This window comes from Gossypium arboreum, chromosome 11 (assembly GCF_025698485.1).
Source record: "Gossypium arboreum isolate Shixiya-1 chromosome 11, ASM2569848v2, whole genome shotgun sequence".
Lineage (NCBI taxonomy): Eukaryota > Viridiplantae > Streptophyta > Magnoliopsida > Malvales > Malvaceae > Gossypium > Gossypium arboreum.
The window spans coordinates 134,366,351-134,387,198 of record NC_069080.1 but is presented as its reverse complement, the minus strand read 5'-3'; the positions used below and the strand labels follow the sequence as shown (position 1 = coordinate 134,387,198).

The window sequence follows — 20,848 nt, the reverse complement described above, 5'->3', positions numbered from 1 at the left end:
AATGGTGTAAAAATTTGAATTAATTATTATAGAGTGAGGTGGAACAAGTTTGAGTATTTTAATATTTTTAAATTTAATTTAGTTTTTATTTAAAATATTTTAAATTAGTATGAAATTTATTTACATAAAATTTAATTGGAAATTCTAATATACGTAGTGGCGAAATTAGAAATAATATTTTTATTTAGACTCTTTTATAATTTATAATTGAATTAGTAATGATAAAATTATTTTACGTATATAAAAAATTAATTTGATTCCCATAAAATTGGCTTATTTAAAAATTAATTTTAGTAATTGTTGAAATTATTATTTATTTTTGTTTACCTTTATATCAAATAAAAATGGATTTAAAAATATTTTATGTGTAAAAAAGAAAAAGAAAAAGTGGCATGTGCATGACAGTTTACGACACACATGGCACCAACTATTTGATATGATTCCTGTAATTGGGAACTAATTTAAACCGCTTTTAAATTTAAGGACTATAATAAAATTTGTTCCAAAATTTAGGGACTTTTCCTGTAATTAACTTTTTAGAGAAGTATGTTAGTGGGGACAAACTAAAACGGTAGTCAAGGATAAACTGGAAAAGCCATTAGATCAAAGAAAATTACATTTAAAATCGTTTGTTGTTTTTGTTCTAACAATTATGTACTCATTCATGCCAACCCTTAAATAGAGTATAAATGCACTTTAACATACTCGAACTTATGCCCTCATGTACTAGCAACAATACTAATATCAACCGAGTTAAGACTCAACCAATTATTCGATTAGCATTTTAATAGATCTACATTCGGCTACTAAAATAGAATAAATTAAAAGTTACCAAAATAGAACATGCTCAATACTTTAGTGACCATTTCTGTAGTTCACCCTTTTTTAATGGTGTGTTAAGTTAGGTGAGGATTGGGTTATTTATGGTATTTTTTTTGGTTTTGAGTATTGGAGATTGGTGAATTTGAATGAGTGATTGGGTGAGGCGCAATACATTCAGTTTATTTTTTGTCTCACGCTATAGTATCTAATTTTATCGCCACCCCTATTTTTACACTAATCATAGGTAAATGCATCGCTCATTCAAACTCACATTAAATTTTGAGATTAATTTAGGTGCCAAAATGAATGAAATTATAAAGTTGAAGGTCAAAATTATATTAATTTTTTTAAACCTCCATCAATTATTCTCCCTTAATAAATTTTATTCGGCGCTCGAAAAAGAAAGTAGTGATGGTGGTGGAGTGGTGTGGTTTAATTCATTCACTTATTAATGAAGAAATAAATAAAGGCAGTGTCCTTTGTTTTGGCTTCAAATATGGTTTTCGTGTTAAAAGGGAAAGTTGAAACCTTGACGAAATCTCAAGGAGCCACTCACTTTTTTGTGAAATTTATTTGCTTGAAAATTGCAGTCTAATCGAAATTCTGAGAACCGAGGCGGCGCCGCTGTCAGAAACACCGCTTCCGGCTGTAAACCCTAAAGATTTGTTAGCTAATAGTAGTAATTATTGCTTATGTCACGCTCATTTTCCTCATTATTACCAATTTGTCCTCTAGGGTAAATTATTATTTGGATAAATTATACTTACAACTATTAAACTATTAGTAAATTTATATTTTAATCACTTTTAGTTTGAAAATTTATAAAATGATCATCGAAATATTTGAAAGATTTTATTTAAGAGGTTAAAATATGTTACAGGTTCATGTACACTCAGTAAAATTAAAATTTAGTCTCTACATTTTTATTTTCTAGAATTTAATACTTCTATTTTTAAATTCAAATTCAGACCTACTTTTTAATACTATTAATTTTTGATTAAATTGGTTGACATGACATTTTAAAATAAAAAAATTAAATTGATAGCAACGTAACTAAAAAACGACACTATGATGAATTTAAATTATTTTGTCGGTACAGTTATCAAATATTAATAGATATTTTTAATATATTTTTAAAAACTAATATGAGTGAGCCTAAAATGAAATTGGTTAGCCATTTACAAATATGGGTAGGCTTAAGCAAAATTTTAAGTGTATATTTTGAGTCGAATCGAGTTTAGACAAATATAAAATATGTTAATATAGCGTCTAGGCCCAATTCGAACTCGACCCATGAATACCTCTAATCTTAAATGGCAATTCAAAGCAAGTGAAATGATAAAATCTTTAGCGAGTAGGGTTAATACTTAATATAGAGGACATAAGCAATTAAGGCTCAACTTCTATAAATTGATTGTGTTTATTTTTCACATTGGTCTATGATTAAATTTGAAATCGAGCCGAATCAAACCTAAACCAAATATGATACTCTTTTAATGTTGTTTTGTTTTATCCACAACCCGAAATAGGTATAAGCCCGACCCAAAAATATTGGTTCAACATAAACAAATACTAAATTATGTTACACCTAATTTTTTTTACCTCGATCCTCGTTAAATAATAGTTTTACCTATATAAAAGCATAAAAAGATAAAACACCATTATAATATCATTAAGGGTGTGTTCTCCATTGCTTTTGGGATGAACTTTTTTTAAAAAAAGTACATTTCTCTTAAAAGCAATGAAGAACACATATCATTGGAGCAACTTTTTTAACTTTTGGGATGAGCTTTTTTAGAGATAAAAAAGTAGTAAATTTTAGCTTTTTCAACCAAAAAGCACTTTTGGCTGTTATTTTACCTTTTTAACCTTACTTTTTGACTTAAAATGTGTTTGATGCTATTATTTTGTGTTATCTTTCTTGGTTATTTAATATGAGTTTTACAAATGTGTTAAAAGCATTAATTAAAAATAAAAATATTTTTAAAATAATATAATTGTGTCAATATCTAATTACAAATATTTAATTATTATATTTAAATTTTAAATATAATTTATATATTCTAATTAAATTTAATAAATAATTAATATTAATTACTTAGAAATATTTAAAATTAATATTATATATTAAAATATTAACAATAAGTTATAATAAATTATTTTTTATATTTTTACTAAAATATCATAATATTAACTAATTTGAACATTATTTAAATACATATTTGTTACTTTATAATATCATGTCTAAAATAGACATTTTACTTTTCAAAAGCACTTTTTGACAGCAATATCAAACACTTAAATTTTTCCAAAGCACTTCTCAAAAGCACTTTTCAAAAGCACTTTTCAAAAGAACTGGCCCTAAGTACGTTATACAAGATTGATTATTTTTTTCAGAATTATAGATAAGCTTAATATATCATTTGGTACACGAGTTTGACATTTTTTCTAATGTGGTTCATGTGTTATTTTTGGTCCAATTTGGCAGCATACATTTGACAAAAAATATATATTTTTATACCCAAAGGTAATGCTGTTAATTTTTTAGTGTTTAATTTGGGTTCTAAGGTTGATTTGATAAAAGTTAATTGTTAATATTATTAGATTTAAAATTTTCACAGTTTTTAACAGAATAAATTTAGCGATAATTTTGGATTTGTTTAATTTTTCAAATACAATTCGATGGATGTGATTTAGCTCGGGTTTTAGGGTTGGTTCAATGAAAGTTAATTGCTAATATTATTGACCAATTATTAATTTTCATCAAGTGAACAGTAAAATCCGAATTAAATACTAAAATGTTAACACTATTACTTTTGGGTACCAAATTATATAACTATTGTCAAATATAAGTACCAAATTGAATAAAAACCTAATGGATATAGATAAATAAGAATAGAGCCATTTTGGGCCAATTTGGGCTTAGATGTTCAACATTCGGTCGGGTTCGACCCGACCCGACCGGGAATGAGGGCAATTAGATAAGAATTTAGACTTCTATTTCGTCCCTGTCAGCTTTCTCTCTTTCTGTCACGAACAGCTATTTTTTTGTTCAATTCTTTTTAAAAATCCAAAGTGTTTGTTGAAGCATCCATTGTTGAAGATTCTCGAAGTGCTTGTACAGAAATTGTTCGTATAATCATTTTTTTTTCTCAATTGTAACTGGTTTTTTTAAAAATTCTTTATGGTGTTCAGCTGCTAGTTTTGAACTGCGATTTTTTTAATTATTCAAACTAGAAAAAAAGTCAGTGTTTTTTTGTTGATTAAGTTATGCGAATGGATCAGATTATTATTATATTTAGTTATTGAGGTAAGTTTGTGCTGCTATTAATTTCAGTGGATTTTGGAATTTATTTTCTTATATACAATCTCAATAAGAATCCTGAAGGGTTGATTAGGTTTAATTATACGTTTGATATAAGAAACTTAGCATCTAGTAGCTTACAAATTTTAATAACTATTTAGTTTCGTTAGCTGTTTTAAAATTTAGCTTTGTTTGAATTAGTTTAGTGGTTAAAAATTTTGGTAGTAATAGATAATAATCTTTTGTGTATCAATTGGGGATTGGAAACCTATAAAACACTGAGTTTTGATTTAATTGTAAACTTTTGTTTGGTGACAATTGAGTTGTGACTCGTTTGATTCTCTGTAAAAATGTATCAGGTTGGTATTAGATGGTTCAAAATAGTCTTTTAGTTTCCAGCCTTTTGCGCATCTATGGGATTTAACTCAGCAAACTGTGCTTTATGTTAGCTTTACATGTTTTGAACTGCTTTGTTTTCTTTTTTAGGCTATGGGTTTTGGAGGATGTTTGGGTTGCGATTCAAATATTTACTTGTCATTCAATTAGTTTGTTACTTTTCTATTTTCTAATAGATTTTAATTAAAACAATCTTTTTGAGATACAAAAGAGAAAAAAAATATAGTCGCTTTATATTACTACTATACACTAAAATTCAACTAGTCTAATAATTGCTTTCATTGTCTCTCTGCAACTAATTCAGGTGGGTGGATATTTGCTTGGAAAATAATAATTGAAATGATAGCGGCAAGGCGACTTGATAAGATATCACGGCTGATGGGAAGCAGAGCCACCCCTTCTGCTTTTCTCAAAGCTTTTAAGTAGGTGCTTACGTTAGTTTTCGGTTTCCATTCTTATAGTCTCTAAAAAAGTAGTATTATTGTTCTTTTTTTATTGCAGTAAGGAGTCATTGCTTTGGATTGAATCTTTGAACCCTAAAGTTAGGTTACTTGGTAATGACGATGGTGATGCTGTCCGTTTTTCAACATATCATTACAGCTCCAATTGCAATCATAGTCCCACAAATAAGGTCAATTGAAACTTCTACCTTTTTTGTGTGTATTTTGGTATGATTTTTTTATTTGTTTTCATTTGGTTTTTTTCTCTCTCAATTTTGTCTATTCTTGCTACTTATTCTACATGGTCTGTAAACTACACCCCAGGTCTTAAGAAACCTTCCAGCACATGTGAAGATAGTGGAGGTTGGGCCAAGGGATGGATTGCAAAATGAAAAGGAAATTGTACCTACCTCCACAAAGGTCCAGTTAATAAAAATGTTAGTTTCTTCAGGGTTGACTGTTGTCGAGGCCACAAGTTTTGTCTCACCAAAATGGGTTCCACAGGTTAGTGTGCCTTTGTGTGATTCATGCCAGGCAATCAACATTTGTGCAAGTAATGGTTTAATTTGGTTGTAGAGTTCTGTGTATCCTCTTGATTCATGATTCTGTATTTTGCACCTTTTGTTTTTCCAATCTCTAATGTTTGTGGTAGTCAATAGCTCATGCTTTGTTAATCATAAGTGGTTTGCTTTTATTTTTTATCCTTAAACCTCTATGATATGATACTCATCATTTTTTTTTGTCATTTTTGAAATGTATGTATTTTATTCAGTGGACTTTAGGATAAATTATTGTTATGCTCATCTTTCAATGATGTCTGCTGCAAAAAGGAAAAAGAAAAAAACTGCTATCCTAAGCTAATTCATAATTGAATTACAGCTGGCAGATGCAAAGGATGTAATGGATGCAATCCAGAATATTCAAGGAGCCCGATTTCCAGTGCTAATTCCCAACCTTAAAGTAAGCTATCTCTAATGGAGAAAAACATTTCTGTTGAGAAATTTTGCGAATTTGTTGATAAGATAAAATGTTTTCCTCAGGGTTTCGAAGCTGCTGTTTCAGCTGGAGCCAAGGAAGTGGCCATCTTTGCCTCAGCTTCTGAGTCTTTTTCCAAGTCAAACATAAATTGCAGCATCGAAGATAGTCTTGCTCGTTTTAGAGATGTTGTTTCTGCTGCTAGAGAGATCTCACTACCAGTTCGAGGGTATGTTTTCTGAATAATGAAGGATTGACTAAACTTACTTTTTTCTTTCTCTCTTTTGGGGGGGTTGGGTATTGGGGAAGTAAGGTACAAACTAGCTTCATTTTCACTGCTGAACTATAACAATTTGGTTTTCATGTCTGAAATGCTCTAGAAATTCCCTAGTTTCTATATGCATTATACTTATATTTATTTATAGGATAAAGAAAAAATTTTTGGAAATCAACTTGAAAGACGAAGAGATTTGAATGAAATGCCTGTTTCTTTGAAGTCCTTATGAAGAGATTTTGTACTTTGTATGTTTTGTAATCTAAAAGTTATTTTTTAGTATACCAATTCAATCTTATTTCTTACACTCTTGGTACCTTTATTGTTTTCATATCCATGGGCTCTTTTTTGTGTTTATTTTTTGGGGGTTGAAATGCCTAATCATTGTTATAAAGAATGGAGATTTGAATGGTGTTCCTTATTGAAGTTTGATTACTTATTGAGCTCCAAAGGGCATCACATGCGATAAACAGTTCTATATTGAATATGAAGGCATAAATACAATCTTTGCCTGCATGAACAAAAACAACCCGAAAGCTGAAACATTATGTCGAAAGATTTTTCTTCTTCCCTAAAGATAAGAAATGAGGTTAGTTCCTTCTTTTTTTTTTTATCTCCACTCTAATGTGGCCAGAAAGGTGGTGAGGGAGGTAAAACATAGGAGGTTTAAGAGTTGAGATAAAATGAATTCCCTCATTTGTTAAATTGTAAGATGACTTCCAACTTAAAAGCAATAAGCGAAAGGCAGAGAGGTTCTTGTTATGTTTGTGTGTGGTTTACCCCCAATTTAACAGATTTGAGTTCTTTTATCTCCACTCTAATGCTCCTCTCACATGCAGGGAAGATGACCCTATTATCTTATGATACATGAAGTTTTAACTTTATGTGGTAGCATGGGTCTTGACACATCATCCAAATTTGAACTATTGTCTTCAGTTTTTTCTTTCATAGGAGGAAAGACTTCTTGCTTCTTTCATGTGGTATTGGCTAGTTGATTAGGCTTCTTTTCACGTAGCCCTGACTTTTTGAATATTTTTCTGTATGGTATTTCTTTGGACTTTGCCAAGAATTAAGATTCTGCAGAATTGGCAGCAGTCTGAATGACACCTTTTTTACCCTAAAGGAAGAAAATGTTTGAATTTGTTGGGTAAATGTAGACATTTTAATTGGGACAGTACTGTGATGACTTTTGATTAGTTCTTTCAATTGTGATGTTGAGTACTTTGAAGTATCACATGCAAGTTGCAAAATAACTTGAATGTTGGTGAAAGAGACCTTGATTTCTGGCCTTACTAATTTTTAGCTTGGCATTAGTTTTGCTCACTCAAAATTCCGAACTGATGAATTGTAATAAAATTGCAAACAAATGTTTCCTTCAAATATACATTTTAGCAAGAGGAGCAGTCTGTTAAGCAGACATAAAAAGTGTAAAGTGTACATTTTTGCTTATATTGTGCCCCAGAATCATTTCTCCCTTTTGAATTTGCCTTTAGAATTTTTTTAATCATCTTAAAGCATTATATCCTGAATAAGTTCTTAATAATATCTACCATAGCACTGTTACCATGCAAGTTCCAGTCATTGTTAGTATCCTCCCTAATGATGACACTATTTAAAGTTTTCTATTACATTTGATGGCTTATATATCAAACAAGCACGAGGATAAGTAAAATGTGGAGGGATGAATTTTGTGCATATTTGTTGTTTTGTTGGTTTTGGATTGACGTAACTGAGTATTGATAGGATGAACATATCCAGTTAACACGCTATTCTAGTTCATGCTGAAATGAATCTGTTCTGAAATGAGTGAGGACTTTAAGTTACTTGTAACTGAAAAATCCAACTTTGAGGACACTCAGTTCAGTCTAACTGCTAAGAAACATTTACAAAGTCTATAAGTTGAACTTAATATTGTATAGATGTCAAGTTGCAGAACTTCAGTCATATGTACGAGTATTTATATGTCAAGTAATGTTTGACAAAAATTATTTGATGGTGTGGATATTGTTGTGTTGGATTAAGTGTAAGTGATGACTTTGTTTAGTGAATCCCTAGAATGAAAAGGGCAAATCCTAAATCAGATTTATTTAATGAAAATGAGCCTTGGATCCTCCTTTTCATTTGTTCTTCAGGCAATAATCTTATGAATGTTGTTTTCTTGTTTGTTGTTTTAAAATTTGCTCTTAAGTAGTTCTAGAGTCGTTGTTGGTTCAAGATTTACTGTTGCTTACTGTGTCATATTTCTGGTGATTGCTTTTTAAAGAATTTATTTTAAGGGTAATTATTTGAAACACATGGTTACAAATGTGGCAAGTGCGCATTTGTTTATGTATTTTTTTTTTACTATTCCCTAGATGAAACATGTCACACCCTAAACTTGCTTGTGGAATCCAAAAAACTTCACAGGCTGTGTACAAGATAATTTTTCTTATTTTAATTAGAATTTCTTGCAAAGAATTGTCACTGATTTGAAACATTTTTTATTAGCAAAAAGCTTTAATTCCTTCCCCCCTCCCTGTGTTGACTGACCCTCTTAACACTATCTGGTCCTCTCAGATATGTATCATGTGTCGTTGGCTGCCCAGTGGAAGGAATAGTGCCTCCATCAAAAGTAGCATATGTGGCTAAACAGCTCTTTGATATGGGTTGCTCAGAAATTTCCCTTGGTGACACAATTGGTGTTGGTACACCTGGTAATTTTCAAGTTACCTTCTGTTAGTAAGTCTTCACCATTATTACGTACACCATTAGGCAGCCCTTACATACACCATTTATTGATGGAGATTAGTTGAAGGAGACACATATCTAGATGAATGTATCCGTTCTGATAATAAGACAAGTGTGGATAGTAATGAATGTAGAGATGTTTTGGTTTCTCTCTTCATTGGACGTGGTGTGCAAGACTACTAGACTGCTGTTCTCACTTGGAAAACCTTTTGGAGCTTTTCTTCCGTGCCAAATGGATCTTTAACTTGATCTTATCTTATCCTCCTTAAAACCCTTTGATCTGTATGGAGGATTCCCATTTTTCATCAGTTGAACAGTGGGCACTATTTTTTATATGCATATGGTGATCCTTCTTTAGCTTGATTTCTACTAAGCTTGTATTTTGTTAAGCGGTATTAGAAATTATAAACTTTCAACTTAATTTTGGTCTATGTGCTATTATTTCGTAGTTGTTCAGTTTTGACTTCGATTTCAGCTTCTCTTCTTTGTTTCATCTCGGTGCAGGTACTATCATTCCAATGCTCGAAAATGTTATGAATGTTGTCCCAATCGATAATCTTGCTGTCCACTTTCATGACACTTATGGGCAAGCTCTGTCTAATATCTTAACATCACTCCAAGTAAGCAGTCCTCGTTTTCCTTCTGTTCACAGTAAGCTGCATTTCCTTCTTTTAGACTTGTCAATTGGATGGGTCGAATTGGTTTTCGTTCAGGTCAATTTGGATTTTTTTTTTTTTTTTTCAAGTTGGTTTTCGAATTCTAGTCATCTCATGTTCAAATCGTTTCAGATTTGAGGTTTGGGTTTCTCGAGTCTGGCCATTATGGGCTCAGATCATTTATTGCTTTGTCATTCAGGTTCAAGTCATTTTGGTTTTGAGCTTGGGCTATTTTAGGTTTGGGTCAATTCAGGTTCAGACAGTTGAGTTTTTATTGTTAAATCGGGTTGGATTGGGATTAGGTTCGGGTCAGAACTGACGGGTTTACCTTATTTGCACGTTGAGCTTCTGCACCACTTTGGTTAGCAAGTGGTTTTCACTAATGCGTCAAACACTGGGAAAAAATTATCTGTCTAAAGAAGATTTTACTTGATTTGTTTCATGACATTGTTGACTATATATATTCGAAAACCTTTACCTCAAACATTATCACAATACGTAGATCTCGATTTATACTTCTTCTCTATTCGGACATATTTCAGCCAATATTCTATGATCTACGGCTAAAATTTTTCAAAAGTCCAATGTTTTTCCTAGTTATACCAGTCCAACATCTTTGCTTGATAAAACAGTATAAAGCTATCCATCTTGTAACCCAATTTGTAAAATCTGCAGATATTCTAGTAATGTTTTCTCTTAACAGATGGGGATCAGTACCGTGGATTCATCAGTTTCGGGTCTCGGAGGTTGTCCATATGCTAAGGGTGCTTCCGGAAATGTTGCCACCGAGGACGTGGTTTACATGCTCAATGGACTTGGAATAGAGACAAATGTCGATCTCGAAAAACTCTTGTTGGCCGGAGATTTTATATGCAAGCATTTGAGGCGGCCACCTAGTTCGAAGACAGCGGTTGCGTTGAGCAGTAAGAAGGCTAACTCCAAGCTTTAAGGTACAATAAGCTAGAAAACCATAAAATACTTGTCATGCTTTAAAAGGCCAAAAATATGCATCTAATCCTTATACTTCAATAAAATTCGAAATTTAATCCTTGTACTTAAAATATTAAAATTAACATTAACTAATAATGTTAATAATTGAACTATGTTGTTTTAAATCGAATTTAAATATAAGGACTAAATCTTGAATATTGTTAAACTACAGGGATTGATGACCATATAAATGTAATAGGCAAAAGAATCTTGAGTAGACCTCTTTTTGTTTGTTTGAAGCTGTCATGAATATTTAATATGATAGAAAAATAAGTATTTTTAAAAATATTAATTGATTAGTTATATTTTACAATTAAAAAAAAAATAAGGGGTGATAAATATGTTGAATAAAAGTCAACACGTAGCTACAGTATTTCCTTTTTATACTGTTCAATTATGTTAAACGTTTTTCATATGATAATACAAAATTGCCATTATTTACAAACGTTGACCATGTTGTATGCAATTTTTTACGTTATCATATTTACTTGTCCTTTGAAAATATTGTTGATAGTGATTTATAGGTAGACTGCAAATTAGAAAATGAAACTAAACATTCGATTTAATGTGTAATATAATATCTGAACTTTGGTTTTACATAATTGTATGTGTAAGTTTTTATTTGATTCAAATTTCATAAATCATTAATAATACTGTTGTTTTGTTGATGTAAATATTGTTTTATATTTATGTATTGCATAAATAAATAATTATATTTATTGAATGTATTTATGCTTTTAAATGTTTAAGAATGAATGGTTGAATTACCAAAAGAAAATCTCATTCGTAGAATGCTTTATTTTTATTTTTAGAAAAGTAATTTGATTTTTTGGGTAGATTACATTGTTGGTTACTAAATTATGAAAAACGTCTGCGAGTTTCAAATGATGATTTGGTGACTAATACAGTAAATCGACGAGTAGAAGAATATATCTTAAATCTAAGTTGATCTGACGGTCAGTATTTTAGATCAGAGAAAAAAAGTGTGAATTTTGATTTGTAAATTCATAATATCAAAGCTACTACAAGAAAAGAAAAGTTTGAACTGTAGAAGAAAAAGGAAAAGAGAGCTTTTATCTGTGCAATCAATGTAAAAAAGAAAGTGAATAGTTTAATCGATAAATTGTATTTTTCTAGTTAAGTTATTAAAATAAAAGTTTACTTATAATTCCGTGATTAATAGTGTAAGACTTTTTTTTTTGTGTGTGTTTAAGCATTAATTTACCCTAAAATAAATACCAAATGTAGTTGATAATTAAAAAAAGAATTCTTTTGACTAATGCTACCATCTTTGAAATGGAATTCAAGGGTTCAATTGTAATTAACTTCATTAATTACAACAAACAAAAAGAAAAAAGAAGAAATATCTATATCTATATTAGCTTTAAAAAGTTTTAATTGAGTTTGACTTAGTGGGTATTAATTATAAATTAAAATTTAATAGATAATGCTGATTGAGTCTTAGCTCGATTGATATTGGTATTGTTATTACTGCAGAAAAATATAGGCTCAAATACGTTGAAGTGCATTATTCTCCTATTTAAGATTTAAGAAAGAGTTATGATGGATTTAAACTTAGATATATTTTAACAAAAAGAATCTTAATTTATTTGAAAAAATGACCAAGTTTTTTAAGCACAAAAGAGATCTTATATCTTCTATATTATTTTAATTTTCGAAAATTCTATAATATATATGTCTTTTTATTGGCAATGTGATCTTGTTAGTATTTATAGAAGTCGAGACTTTAGGATCATAAGTGTTTAGATTTGAGTCTCATTACACGTAACATTATATGAAATTTCCTCATTATTTTAAGTTTAAGTCTCATAATATCTGAATTCTATCATTAATTATTTTGGCCTAAAATTAAATATATTTTAAATTTTCAACCCACTATAAATTTATAATTTAAATATTAATAATTCTACTTGTAAATTTATTTTTGAAAAATATGTTCAACTCAAATTAAAAAGTCAAAAGTTTGACCTCTTGAAATGATTTTTTAAAACAAAAGGTGAATTTGTTATTTTATATTTTTAATACTTCAATCCCCATTTTAATTTATAAACACAGTAGAATCAAAGAAGAAATATATATTTCAATAATCACAAATATATCTCAAATTATTACAGTACAATCAGAACTGGAAAATTCATTTTTCCTTCAAAATTTTAATGTGACCCCAAATTTTAAATATTTCCATATGACACTAAAATTCTCTTGAAAAAAATTTAGTTATTCTCTTCTAATTTTTTCAAAACTCTCATTAATGTCACAATATATTAAAAAATTGTAATTAAACCCTTTTTTTTTAAAAGCAATCTCATTAAATTCTTAATTTTTTTGAAAATTTTGGTTACCTCCTCTAAAGCTTAGTCTTAAGATCTACCATTAAGCACAATTAAACTAGGAACAGTAATAATATATAACAGAAACAAGGCTATAACGAGGTCATCATTTGTTCAAATAATCTTGAAAACGTGATCTTGCTTAGTGAAAGCAAGGCCGGTGGTTCTAATAATGCACTTATTAAGAGGATTCAGTAAATTTTAGCCTCGGAAGATAATTGGGACTTGACTTATGTCCCCAGAGAAACTAATCGAGCTGCTGATGCTTTGGCTAAAATATCCCAGTCAAGTGGTTCCTCCCTGCGTATCTTCGAGTCTCCTCCTTCCGGGATTAAAGATATTTTGCAGGATGATATTTCTGTTGATAACTCTTTCATGAATCATTTTATGTAATCGATTGTTTTGTTTACCAATATATATATATAGATAGATATATATAATCAAGCTATTACAACACAAACAGACTATGAACCGAAATAATCTAGATTATAACTAATTAATCGGGTTAAAACTCATACATGTCAACAATCATTGATGAGACTCAAAGACCCAAATCTGATTATTCAGAATCCAGAGTCTAAATTGCATAAATTTTTTTAACATTAATTTTATTATACAATGTCTAAAATTACCCATAACCCCTTACCAACTCTTAAATAGGAGTATAATACGTTTTAGTACACTTAAACTCATATCTTTCTATACTACAACAATATTAACGTCAATCGAGTTAAGACTCAATCGATCTAAATAAAATAATATTTACAAAATTTCAACGTTGAATGAAAATGTCAAAAAAGTCATTCCCCTTGAAGTTAACAAAAAAGCTGAGAAAGCCTTATCCTGAGTGGTCAAAATGTCAAAAACGTTTCTTTTAATCGGTGCTTCCCATTAGGTAAGGGAATTTATAAATAAATAAATAAAAGTTGTTGTGAATTGACTAAATTCTAATTGGGAGAGTATATCTAACATCACACTGCTGTCACTTTACGAGCATGTGCCTTTTTTATTATTTTATTTTTGGATAAAATTAGCATTTGGTCCCTAAACTTGACAATTTTTCCATTTTTATCCTCGAGTTTTTGTGATCCTACATTAGTCAAGGAATTTGGAAACTTTTTCTCAATTTAGTCTCTAACCTTGAATTACGTTAAGGTGTGATGATGTGGTACTTGGATATTATACCATGTCATCAACTAATTTAAAAAAAAAAATTATAGTTTTTTTTTTATGTTTTTTTAGATATAATATATATAAAACTTTAGTTATAATGCAGCGACGAAGTTAAATTTTTTTTTTAAAAGGGGTCAAAGTGCAATTTCAGTTTTACTAATTTGAAATTTGTAAATTTGTAAATGGGCTAAATGAATAATTTTTCATTTTAAGAGTGATGGGCCCCTACCAGTCCCCTAGATACGCCACTGGTATAATGTGACATAAACTTAAAATGTCACATCATCACATTTTAACAAAACCTAAATTCACGAACTAATGTGGGAAAACTTGCTTAGTTCAGGTATTGAATGTTACTTTATCTTTATTTGTTATTCGATTTGATTTTATAACACTCTATTTTACAAAAATTAAAAAATTTGTTTTGTTATTTTAATTTATCAGAATTTATTTATCTTACTATACAAAAACTGTAAAGTTAGTCCGAGTGGATAACTTTTTGAAAATTTTACCACTAAATCGCGAGTTTGAAAATTATTACTTCAACAATTTATATACAAGAAATTAATAAATATCAGCGATTAAGCATTTTACATGCAAATGAATTAATAAAAACTAACCGTTCACTTTCATGTATTTACCAATGATGGACTAAATTTTATACGATGACCAAATTTTAATAAATTAGAGAAATTAACTTCTCGATTTACATAACATAGAGAGATGAAATGCTCGATTAAACCTAGAAGTGTGATCGAGTTAAGTTACGCTCAAATAATAGCAAATTTGAGCAATCAACCATCAAGTTCTAATCTTGAGCTCGGTTCAAGACTTTATCGAGCTTGATTAAGTTTATTTTTCAATTTTCTTTTTTATAATAATGATAAAAATATCATAATATAATAATATATTAAAATAGAAAATTTAATAAAGCTCGCAAACCGATTTAATCGAGTTTACAATACAAATAACTTAAGCTACTAAAACTCAAATATAACTCGATAATTACCGAATCAAAATAAAAAAAATTTCGACTAGACCTCCAATAAATTACTTACAATATCTCATTTACATTCTTAATTAAACATATTTTCCTTCATGTGTTCTGCAAAGCAGCACGTGTATGGCCACGAGTAGCCCAACACCAATTGGGTGTCACCACGTGTTTCATGACAGCCGTGTGAGTGTTACATTCTACAGTAAATTCCTTTGTTTGAGTCATTGACTCGCCAATCCCAACCCCAAACGGAAATACAATGGGCACCTAACTCGATACGTACCTAACTCGCTCAACGCTGAGTCATAACTCATCTCTTCCTAAAGTTTTATCGGTTCTCATTATTAATTTAATCTTTTAGATTCTACTAATAACACGACATTTTAAGCCGTATTTAAATAGAAAACGAAATAAAATTTCAATCAATTAAATAATAATATATCCGATTAAAAATTCGGATTACGGATTCATATATTTTCGATATAATATTTTACGAACTCTATTATTATAGACTCGAACTTTTAAATTATTATTTGGTGCGGGCTTGAAACTAATTATAGATAGATATTTTGAAGGAAAAAGTTTCATGAAGTTTTTGTGTTAAGGGTTAAATTGTATTTCGCTTCTTTGTATTAAAAAAATTAACAAATTAGTCCCTGAATGTTATATTAAAGAGCAAATTAATTCTTTTGTTAAAAGTTTCATTCATTTCTACTATTGAAAATGGTCATTGTACATAAGCATAGGGTACACATGGCGTGTTTGATTATTCCGTAAACCACGCCTGTTTTTAACAATAGAAAATCGAAATGGATGAATTTTTTAACGGAATGACTAGTTTGCTCTTTAATTTAACGTATAGAGATTAATTTGTTATTTTTTTTGAATAAATTGATTAATGTTATCTGCATCTTAGTACAAATACCCTCTATAGTACATTTACCATACTCCGGATTTCCATTATTCGAATTCGTATTGCTTATTTGAATGAATGAAAATTTAGATCTTATTTTATATTTAGTTAATGAAATTATTAAAAATTGAAAAAAATTATATTAATATTTATATAATTTTTAAGTACAAGTATCTACAGATCGAACTATAATTCAATTTTTAAAAATTTTAGACTTGGCCAAATCAACTCGAAATTAAAAATCTTTGCTTAAACTAGACAGATCTAATTTTAAATAGGGATGGCATTGCAAAATGAGAATTTTTCTTTGGATTTTAATATTTTTATTATTTATTCAGTAGTTGATATTCATTATCCAAATCTGTTTTGATTAATAAGTTCGGATTGATTTTCAAATTACTATCCATTTTATTTTATTATTTTGAATTTTAACAAATTTAAATATACTGTAAATAATTTAATTAATTTAAATTCAAATAAAATATTCAGATTTTAAAGTAAATTTTCATATCCCAAAATTTAAAAGTAAATATATTTTTCCTATTAAAAATTACCGACGGTAATTTTTATTTACTGAAAATTTACCCATTATCAATTTCTTCTTTTTCTTTTAACCTTACAACCAAAATTATGAGAATATATATTTATTTTATTTTTAAAATATAAAATAGGAATAAATGTCATCCAACTAATTTTAAACAAGTGGTTGTTGTAATTATGAAATTTGGATATTTTCATAACAATATAAAATTCTCTACGATATTACACCTACACGTGGAATATGGTGGAGGAAACATAGTTAAAATATGGTGTTAGTCCTTGTACTTTGATAAGATTTGATATTTAGTCCTTCTACTTAAAAAGTTCAAAATTGGGTTGTCCTACTTTTATAAATACAAAATTATAGTTCGATCATTAACATTATTAGTATTTTTCTATCAAGATTTGTCAACTTGGCATATTAATTAAGTTACTTTCGTATGGCATGGTATATGATTGATGTAAAAGAAACATGTAAAATTGTAAAATTTTAACCGGAACTACCAACAACAATAATGATTAGATTAACATTTTTATGTTAAAATATGTAAATCATGCAAGCAAAAAATAAAACATAAAAGGTATTACTTTCGCTCTAGTTTTCTGAAATAGTGTTAAAGAAGGGTTTGAACTTTTTTTTGTTCAAAATAGTCCCAAAATTTGGTAATTGTTCCCATATTGGGGTTCGAATTTTAGTGTTTTTAAGGAAATATTAAGGGCTAACTTGGACTAAACAAAGTTTAGGCCCCAATGTGGAAAGATTTGTTAAGTCCAAGGACTAACTTTGACTGAAAAAAGTTTAACAACTAACTTTGACAAAAAAGAAGAATTTAAGGCCCTAACGTAGGAGCAATTACCAGGTTCAGGCTCCAAAAATTGATTTAACTATTTTTCTATTTTAAAATCATCACATAATCTAATTTAATGAAAGCCTTTATTGGTGTTATCAATTGGATTTCAATTATCAAATCAAAAGAGTAAAGGGACTAAAATCTAAATACGCAAACAATACAAGGACGGAGAGCATAATTATACCATATTAGTTATAATGTTTAAGTGGGTTCAATTATATATTGGGATAAATCTCAAAATTATACATAAACTTTGGTTTAATGTGTAGTTGTATACATGAACATTAATTTAGTACAGTTATATAAGTGAAACTTTTATTGCGGTTCAAATGTATGCATGGAACTTTAATTTTGATTCAATCATACACATTGAAAGAAATAATTACTTTAATTTATTTTTATATTGGATAAATACGGTTATTTTTGTATGCAATATATAAAAACAAAAGGGTAAACTACCAAAATAGTCACTTTTGTTTGCCTTAAATTACATTTTAGTCACTTACGTTATCGTGTTGTAACATTTTAGTCACTGAGCCGTTAATTTTCGTTAACGATGTAATGGTAAGCTGATGTGGTACGTCAAATAATCATTTCAAATGCAAAATTTAGGTTAAATTATACAATTGGTCCCTATATTTTTTCGTCTTAAGCAATTTATTTTTTTTCTTTTATGTTATTTTAACTTTCTTTTTTTTTATTGATTTTCCTTTCTCTTTCACTTCTCCTTTTGTTTTCCTCCCTTCAATTATTTATGTCAGCAATTGGCAATGACTGATTGGTTCGAAACAGAAAATGAACAGTGATATAAAGCAACTTAAGATAGCTTACTTAGGTGCATTATAACCGAAGGTTCCTAAAACACGAATAGAATGAAGACGAACAACCATGTCGAGAGCCTGGTTTGAAAGGTTAAAATATGTAATCTCTGCGTTGAAGTCTTCAAAAAGAAGGACATTGCTAGATCTGATATCTCTGTGGATAATCGAAGGTTGAACCTTCTCATGCAAATATTCCAACCCCTTGTCATATCAACCACAATTCTTACCTTTTCTGCATCTGGTTAAGAATCGGACTCAATTCTGCCCTTTGAACTCCCTTACTTCTTGTGATTCCCAATAGCAATAAACAAAAAATGTCAAACTAAAAGAGCTTAACCTATATGCTAGGATATTTTAACAAATGGAAAATATAGAAAACTACATTAAGAGAAACGGAGATGGTAGAAAACAAAAGGAGAAGAAGAAGAGAATGAAAAATAAAGAAAAAATGAAAAGTTCAAAGAACATAAAAAAAATTGCTCAAAAAAAATAGGGACTGATTATATAATTTAACCTAAAATTTTTGTTTGAAATGATGATTTAACGTGCCACATCAGCTTAATGTTACACCATTAACGGCTCAATGATTAAAATGTTACAACACAATAATATTTCAAATACAAGTGACTAAAATATAATCTGAGGCAAATAAAAGTAACTATTTCGGTAGTTTACCGAACATAAAATGATGCTATATCAATAATTGTGTTAATAATTTGTGAGAATTTGATCAAATCAAAATTTCATGTGTAAAATTGCACAAAACCAAAATTCATATATAGTTTTGAGATTTATCCCTTATATATATATATATATATTAACCAATCTCATTATAGGTTTTGATAATATCTGCTCATTTTGACACAATGTTTAGAACTATCCATAGCCCCTTCTCAACCCATGAATAGGAGGATAATACGTTTCAGTGCACTTGAACCCACGTCTTTTTATATTGATAACAATGCCCATACAAATGGAGCTAAAACTCAATCGGCCTCTTATTATATATATTTTATAGTTCATTAATGGAAAAGGATTTAGGGTTCTTATATATATAAAGAAAAACCCTTAAAAAGTGGATATTCTCTTTAAATGGTAAGAAAATTTAAAATTATAGTTTTTCTATGTATATATATAAAAAAGAAAATATTGAATTAAATATATAGGACACCACTTTAGTAATTTAATGGTATGTAACTTAGTAACTTACCCCATTTGCCATGGTACATTGAATATTGTTTTTATTACTAAAATTGTCATAAATTAAAATAATATAAGAAAAAATAGTTATTTTTAGCAATATATTCAGGTTGATAAAATACATGCTGCCAAATAGATAATTTACCTTTTTATTATTATTTAAAATAAATTAATTATTCAAAAATTAAAATTAATTAAATACAATTATCCAACTATCCATTTTCTAGTGAAGAATCAATTAATTTACTACCACAAGTGCAATAAAATTGGATTTGATTTTATGGGTTAATTGCAAAAGGTATTCTTATGTGAGTAAAATTTTAAATTGGTTTTTAAACTTTAAATTTATATCGATTGAATCCTTAAACTAAAGTGTTTTTTCAATTAGATCCTTTTATTGATCTAATAGTCAACTTTTACATCAAATATTAGCTTGGGTTTTACTTTTTAAAAAAAGGAGTCGTATAATATATGGATTGACCTTTAACGCTGAAGTTAAATAATTATTAAACTAATGGAAAAACCTGTTTCGAAAGATACATTTAATTTAAAGATTAAATTAAAATGTGACATGTGATTCGAAGAAGTTTAGAGTTTAGGGTTCAATTATAATCTTTTATTAATGATAAAATAGGTTATCGATCGATCCAATTCAAACTCATTTGACTCAACTAATAAGTACATGTACATTTTATTTTTTCTTTATAATTTCTTAGTTAATACCCTTGATGTTCGGTAACCACAAGAGTCTCTCGACTGAGTCTTTAGTTGAGAAGGTAAGCTCTTTTAGACTTATTAAATCGAAACCTTATTTAAAAGATATCAAACCCTATGCTAAAGTTACACAAAATCAAAATCGAAAACCAATCTGAACCATTGATTTTTGGAAAAGTTGTTTGAACTAAACCGAATTAGCTGGTCAGACTAGTTGGGTTTAGAATCAGTCGGGTATCAATCCTAAAAGAGGTTTTGAACCGATTGACATATGAATTAATATGGATTTGATTGAACTGGGCAAAAAAAAAAACCCCCAATTGAACTAGATTTTTTATTTTATTTTTAATAAAATTTTAATGATTTATTTAATAGAACCAGATGAATCGGAGAATCAATGACTTAGTCGGTTTAACCACTAGTCACAAATTAAAAAAAAAAACTCTCAAAATTCAAAGTTACTAAAATAGAAATAAGAAATCAGATCGAATCTAATTATAACAAATTGATCCACAAAATTTATAAAATCAAATCGATCTAAATTGAATCAAATCGAATCTAATCTAATCCTACCCATTATCCCTTGATTCAATAATCGTTAGATAAAACTAAAAATTCTTTTATCAAAAAAAGACAAAAAAAAGTTAGAGAGAGAGAGAAAAAGCTTAGTAGACCCAAAGAAAATTTCTATAATCTCCCTTTCC

The 20,848-nt window shown here is 28.8% G+C and overlaps 1 protein-coding gene across 2 annotated transcripts; it reads left to right on the top strand.

Annotated features, from left to right (window-relative positions):
• Nucleotides 1–3,745: 3,745 nt before the first annotated feature.
• Nucleotides 3,746–11,235, top strand: LOC108473900 (hydroxymethylglutaryl-CoA lyase, mitochondrial-like). Of its 2 annotated transcripts, none has more exons than XM_017775711.2 (9): nt 3,746–3,951; nt 4,827–4,944; nt 5,024–5,153; nt 5,287–5,466; nt 5,842–5,922; nt 6,003–6,166; nt 8,768–8,904; nt 9,443–9,558; nt 10,298–11,235. In XM_017775711.2, exons 2-9 carry the CDS (start codon nt 4,862–4,864, stop codon nt 10,541–10,543), a joined length of 1,137 nt encoding a protein of 378 aa, XP_017631200.1. In that variant the 5' UTR covers nt 3,746–3,951; nt 4,827–4,861; the 3' UTR covers nt 10,544–11,235. The 2 variants fall into 2 exon arrangements, with proteins under 2 accessions (XP_017631200.1, XP_017631199.1); XM_017775710.2 differs by lacking the exon at nt 3,746–3,951 and adding an exon at nt 3,958–4,132.
• The last annotated feature ends 9,613 nt before the right edge of the window (nt 11,236–20,848 follow it).

Coding starts and splice junctions, on each gene's coding strand:
- LOC108473900 (XM_017775711.2), top strand. CDS start 4,862: ATGATAGCGGCAAGGCGACTTGATAAGATATCACGGCTGATGGGAAGC. Junction 5,154..5,286: donor ATCATAGTCCCACAAATAAG/GTCAATTGAAAC, acceptor ACTACACCCCAG/GTCTTAAGAAACCTTCCAGC. Junction 8,905..9,442: donor AATTGGTGTTGGTACACCTG/GTAATTTTCAAG, acceptor ATCTCGGTGCAG/GTACTATCATTCCAATGCTC.